General features: G+C 51.9%; 1 protein-coding gene across 1 annotated transcript in view; it reads right to left on the bottom strand.

Annotated features, from left to right (window-relative positions):
• OAT (ornithine aminotransferase) overlaps positions 1-6429 on the bottom strand; it is a 16462-nt gene that overhangs the window by 579 nt on the left and 9454 nt on the right. The window contains exons 6-8 of the mRNA XM_007936808.1: positions 5894-6022; positions 5035-5148; positions 3209-3353 (exon numbers count right to left, since the gene is read on the bottom strand). Coding sequence (XP_007934999.1) covers positions 3209-3353; positions 5035-5148; positions 5894-6022 — 388 coding nt within the window. The remainder of the gene's footprint in view (positions 1-3208; positions 3354-5034; positions 5149-5893; positions 6023-6429) is intronic.

Raw genomic sequence — 6429 nt, 5'->3', positions numbered from 1 at the left:
TGGACACGGCACAGCCTGGCAAAATGGCCGGACATGTGCACCCGGGTCAGGGGTAACCGTGCACGATACACTCGTGGACACGGCACAGCCTGGCAAAATGGCCGGACATGTGCACCCGAGTCAGGGGTAACCGTGCACAATACACTCGTGGACACGGCACAGCCTGGCAAAATGGCCGGACATGTGCACCCGGGTCAGGGGTAACCGTGCACGATACACTCGTGGACATGGCACAGTCTGGCAAAACGGACGCTCAGGACCTGCTCCAGAGGAGCTTTCAGCGGCAAGCTCACTTTATTCGTTATCCTGAAAATGCAGTCAGTCCCAGGATTAGACCATCAGGGGTTTTGCTGGTTTTCCATAAATGAAACAAACAAGCTGAAAAGTTCATGTGCCGACATGCTGTATTAACCACACCAGGAGGAACCAATGCAGAAAGGATGTGGGTGTGATACAGATGCCAACTGACAGGAACGGCCCCACTCACCCCACAGCGAACCCCACACATTCCTAAAACGGGCTTGCTTCCTGAGCTTGCGTAACTGTAGACTCTCGTCATCGCACAGCGATTCTCAATGCCACCTGCTCATGGGAACCACTGAGAGCTCTGAGGGTCGCCAACGCCAGGGCCCCACCTTGGACCCATTACATCTGAATCTCTGGGGTGAGGCCAGGCTTTGAGGAATTTTTTTAAAACTCCCTGGGTGATTCTAAAGTGCAGCCAAGGTTGGAACCATTGCTTCTCAAGACAATCCAGTGAAGGAGGACCTGGGGGTGCGAGGCTGTCTAACCGACATGTTCCTGGTGGCGGAAGCCTTCGTCTCCCAGATGGCAGCTGCAGAACCTTGGCCTGAAAATGCTACATTATATCAGCAACTGAAGGAGGAGCAAATTTTGCTTTCTGACAATGCAGCTTCTCTTGCTGTGCAGCAAGAAGACTGAGCAATATCAAAGATACATAGAAACAATTAGTCCAAGGAACTAATGGACGACGGGAACCTTAGCCTACAAAACCTAAGAGCAGAAGAATTAGATGGTGCTCAGCTACTAATGCCAACTATTGAGAAAGGGATGGCAATTGAAGATCCAGGAGAGAGTGGGAGAAAAATGTGGAACAAAATGAAAAAAAAAACCATAAAAAAGACCAGGGTTACGGATTGGAAAGAGACTGGTGAAACCCCTGAAACTAGGGACCCTAATTACCCTTTGGGCCTGGAATTGGACTCACTTCCATGGTTTAACTCTCAGCCGGATGGTAGCCAGGCCTATGAGCTGAACAATGACACATCAGGGAGATGCACTCCTTAGAACAATCAACCATGGGAGATCAGAAGGGCAGCAATTGTGCAGGAAGAAAGCTAGGGAGCCAGGAATGCATAGGTAAGAAGGATAAAGGGAAAGGGTAGTCACAGGGAGGAAGTGGAGGAGAGCTGTAACTTTCTAGGGATTGTAATCAGTGTCACGAAACAAAATGTGTATGAACTGTTGAATGGAAAATGAATCAGTTCTGTAAAACTTCACCCAAATCACAATAAAAAGTTGAAAAAAAAAAGACAATCCAGCGAAGGTTCCCTGATGCACTAAAACGTCAGAATCTGTGCCTGGCCCTTCCTGAGCAGGCCCGCGGCAGCAGCCAGTGCCACTCTCACCACCAGCACCATCGCCCACGTCATTACGAACGCTCCCCCTCCTCCTACTGACTCACAGGGTCTCGCAGTGCGGGGAAGGAGAGCACAGGAGGGGCTTTTAAGGAAAGTGCTCTGGACAGACTCAGAAAATAGCCTCTCCGAGTGGCGCATGAGGAACTCACCGCCGACTAACAGATGACACAAAGGAACAAAACCCGGTCGGATGAGTTCAGTGTGCCTACAGTGCAGGGGCCTGTGACTCCCACAGAATCATTCGGTGAGACTACGTAAATAAGGTGCTTGTGGCCCACCAAGGGGACCGGCCAACCCACTAATTATGCAAATGAGGTGCATGGCACCTTTGTGGAGATGGGACCTTGCAAATAAGGTGTATGGAATCCTAACGAGGGGACGGGTCAGTCTTGCCATCCTGCTAGGCTTAAAATGACCCATCCCAGAGACAGTAAGGGAGACCCTCACTACCCCTGAGAAAAGATGGGAGCAGAGCATGTCCTTTGGACCCAAGGTCCCTACACTGAGAGCCTCCAAGACTCAAGAGGCAGAGACAGAGACAGAGAGAACTGGAGCACCAGAGACGGCACAAGACAGTGAGCAGCTACAGAGAAACAAGACAGCAGGACCAGGAGGCCGGCATGGTGGAGGCGTCCCGGCCCACAGAGCAAGGGGTGTTATGGTGGGGCTACTGACCCAGAGTGAGAAACAAGGCAGCAAGACCAGGAGGCCAGCATGGTGGAGGCGTCCCGGCCCAGAGAGCAAGGGGTGCTGCAGAGGGGTTACTGACCCAGAGTGAGAACCAAGGCAGCAGGACCAGGAGGCCAGCATGGTGGAGGCGTCCCGGCCCACAGAGCAAGGGGTGCTGCAGTGGGGCTACTGACCCAGAGTGAGAAACAAGGCAGCAGGAGGCTTCCTGGCAGGGTGGGTGCCTACAGGCATTTATCAGTGAAGTTAAAGAGCTCTGTAACACTTGCCTGACAGGACAGAGGCCAGGCTGGCCCAAGAAGCCCAAAAGGCCTAAGAGGCCGAGAGGCCCAGGGCCAAGGAGAGGCCTGCCCGTGAGCAGGGCCGTGAAGCTGTCCCAACCAAAGCACTGTCACCTGATCCTGAACTGTCACCTGCTACCTCCCCAATAAACCCCAGCATCGTGAGTACTGTCTGTGAGCTCCGCGTGGGCAACACACTATCGAACCAGCAGAGGAGTAGACAGTGCGTGGGAGGAGGACCGGTATCAGAACCAGTATAAAGGCTGGAGAGAGGTGGCATGTCTGACCTCCACCACGCAGGAATTAGCCCTGAACACTGATCTTGATTCTCCTCGTCCTTCACGAAGTTAAAGGAAGTCAGACAACGCTTCCATGCCACGTCACAGGGCTTTGTGTAGGGAAGAGCTGTATTGCTAACATTATTAACGTCATTAGAAATCAGATGGTACTCAGAGACTTGCACAACAGAAGGTCAGTCGACAGTTTCAAAGCGAGAACCTGACAAATTATAAAAATACCAAGTGCGTTTTAGCTCCTCTTGTAAGAACAGCAGTGGAGTTAAGCTGTGTGTTTCTATACCTTTGGTTTCTTTAATAACGATCGCGTTCAACAGTCCTCTTCCTCGGACAGCAGTCACGACGTCAGACGGCAGCTTCATGAGCTCACGCCGCAAGAGAGCACCCATCTTGTCTGCGTTCTCAGCAAGGTTTTCTTCTTCCAAGACCTATTTTTAATAGAAATCACACACTCGTTAAGCTTGGCTTTCTGCTGTTCGTTTGGGGGCATGTGGCCCGGGAGCAAAGGGAGAGAGCACCACTCAAGGCAGACGGGAGTCACTGCCTGTCCCTCCTGCCTTCAACTCCTTGATTAGCTTCATTTGTAATTACACGGACAGAGCTTTGCTTCATCACAAATCCGTCACAAATCAGAAACTTGGTGGCAAAAGAAGAGCATTCACATTTGTTTAATGCCAAGGATGATCTTATCAGTCAAACGAATCAGTGAACTAAATTATTAAACTGCAGAAGAGTTCCCTTAAATTTGTCTTTCCTAGAAAGTCCCTCCTCAGACATTATATAACAGTTGTATGCCCCTGGTAGGCATTGAAGGGATAATGCTAAAAGCATTCAACATTCACACTTGATGGGGCGAAAAATGCCCTGCTTACTAGGCAGAAGAGGCCAGGCAGGCCAGAGCCTGGGGTCCCAGTGTGAGATCTCTCCCAGGACCACCAGGGCCCAGGTTCCAATATCCCAGACTGCTACAAATTCAGGAAGCTCTGGCAGGAAATCTAGTCTATTAGGCCAAGGTCAAAGAGCCCTGGTAGCAGCAACGGTTAAGTGCTCAGCTGCTAAGGACGGCGGTTCTAACCCACCCAGCAGCCCAGGAAGAAGCCCTGGTGATCTGCTTCCATGAAGATTATAGCCAAGAAACCCCGGGGCAGTTCGGCTGCCACACGGGGACGCTATGGTCAAATCAACCTGATGGCTCCCAACAACAGGCCGAGGTCTAAGCTCTGTTCAGAGAACTCCCCCCATCCTTCCCGCTTTCCATAGTCTCTGACACGGGGCAGTGCTTGGGTTCCCTAGTGCCACTCTAACAAATACGGTGGCTTTAACAAACAAGAGTTTATTCTCTTACAGTTTTGGAGGCTAAAAGTCTGAGCTCAAAGTGCCAAGCTTTAGGGGCTGGGTGAAAGCTTGGGCTTCAGCTCTGCCTCTTGCTCCTGGCCCACTGAAGGTGGAGGCCTCTCTTCACTCAGGCAGCTGCTGGCTGCTGAGGCTGACAAAGCCAAGGTTAACAAATAAAATGTCACAGTCCCAAGATGACCAAACAACATGGCAAGCCACTAGTTCAAGTCCCAAGATAGTCCTGAGATCAGCAGGAAACATGGTAGGTCACTGAGATGAAGGAAGACTCAGCCAAACTCAGGGTTCCAAGCGTGGGAGCTCTGGTGGTGTAGTGCCTAAGGCACCTGATTGCTAACCAGAAGGCTGGGGGTTCAAACCCACCAGCCACTCCTCGGAAGGAAGGCTGGGCAATCTATTTCCATAGGGATACCACCTCAGAAACACAAGGAGGGGTTGCTGTGAGTCAGGTCCGACTTGACGGCACGTAACAAGCATGCCAGAAAGCTTAGGACCATTCCCAAACTTACCATCTACTGGAAGCAGACCACATCCCTAAGGCAGCTGCTTGCAGGATGGCAAGACTGACCAGATTCCATGCTGGGAAATAACTCTATCCAGCTGCCCAGCCACTCAAAACTAGGCCCAGCCAGGTTGACACATAACCTTAAGTACCACAGGCAGTCTTACCAAATGTCTCATTACATCAAGGGGTTCAAATGTAAAAGTCACTTTGGCATTAACGAAATGGGTATCATGTGGCTTGACTGTTTTTACCTCCAGTGCCGCGATGGCCACTCGGCAGCCAAGGGGATTGCCCCCATACGTTGAGCCGTGCTCCCCGGGTTTGATGGTGAGCATGACCTCGTCATCACACAGCACTGCGGAGACCTGAGAGACAACAGCCAGAGCTCAGAGACTGTGCCACAGAGTACCCTTCCGCGACCTGCCGGACACACCCGTACACGAAGGAAACAGTCAATCTGACAAACTCCTTCTGAACTGAGCAAGGCCCCGATGCACTACACGTATGTCAGGCACACCTCAGTGGCACAGACGATGGACTAGGGAAGTTGGGCACTAAAAAGGTGAGAGCTGTTTGTACGGTGACGCAGGTCAGTCCCTTCCATTTCAAGGCAATGCTTTAACTGCTTGGAAGGCAAGGCTAAGTGCTCTCTTCAGGAGAGTCCTTCATTAGCACATCAGGAAAGACGTCTGTACTTCAGAGCCCTTTCCTCCATCTCCAAATCGGCTGAGAAGAGCGAGGCCAAGAAAACCACAGCAGCAGCAAATGACATTTTTAGCATCTGTCCCCTGATCACGGTCTCAGGCTCTCAGGAGCACCGCGTCTCTGAACACTCAAGAGAGCACAGGGGTCAACGGGACCTTGGGGGACTAAACATTCCCTTCCACATTTAATGACAGAGCAGATGCCCACAGGATTCTCAGTCAACAGTGACCAGCAGTTCACCCACTGGAGCCATGGTGTCACTGCAGACATCCCAGGAGAGCAACGGACAGCACGCTAAGAGATAAACCGTCCCAAAGGGATCGTGTCTCCATCAGCTGGAGCAAAAGTACTTGAGGAGAGTATTTCATGGGAGCAGAGATGGCGGGGTCTAGAACATCAACTTACAGGGTACAGACCCCCCGAAAGGGCCTTGCCCAGCAGGATCACGTCAGGCCTCACGTTCTCATGATCAACGGCCAGCCATCGGCCGGTGCGGGCCAGTCCCGTCTGTATCTCATCAGCAATGAACAGAACCTGTGGGAAGACAGCAGTCTGGCGTCAGTCAGCATTCGCATCTCCATGGTGACAGGGGGCTTCACCTCCTTTCTCCCCGCTGATCTGTACGCCTGACACGCCCTCAGATCCAACTACCCGCCCGATTCCAGCAGTGCCCTGTGGGTCCTAAGGAGACAGCAGTGATCATGTGTCAGGCCGCTAGCTCCTCGATGGCCTCCCACTGCTCTGCACAGAGGGTTAGGGGAGAGGTGTCTGGATAGAATGGTAGTCCCCAGGACAATTCTTACTTGCTTTTAATGTTATATAAATGTGCTCTCAGGGGCTCAGGTGGCACAGTAGTTAAAGCATTCGGCAGCCAACCAAAAGCCAGGTGGTTCCAACCCATGAGCCCCTCCACAGGAGAAAGATGAGGCAGTCTATTCACA

The sequence above is a fragment of the Orycteropus afer genome, unplaced genomic scaffold (assembly GCF_000298275.1).
Source record: "Orycteropus afer afer isolate SDZICR_OR568_19922 unplaced genomic scaffold, OryAfe1.0 scaffold00038, whole genome shotgun sequence".
NCBI classification, from domain to species: Eukaryota; Metazoa; Chordata; class Mammalia; order Tubulidentata; family Orycteropodidae; genus Orycteropus; species Orycteropus afer.
This window is presented reverse-complemented; position numbering and strand designations above follow the sequence as displayed.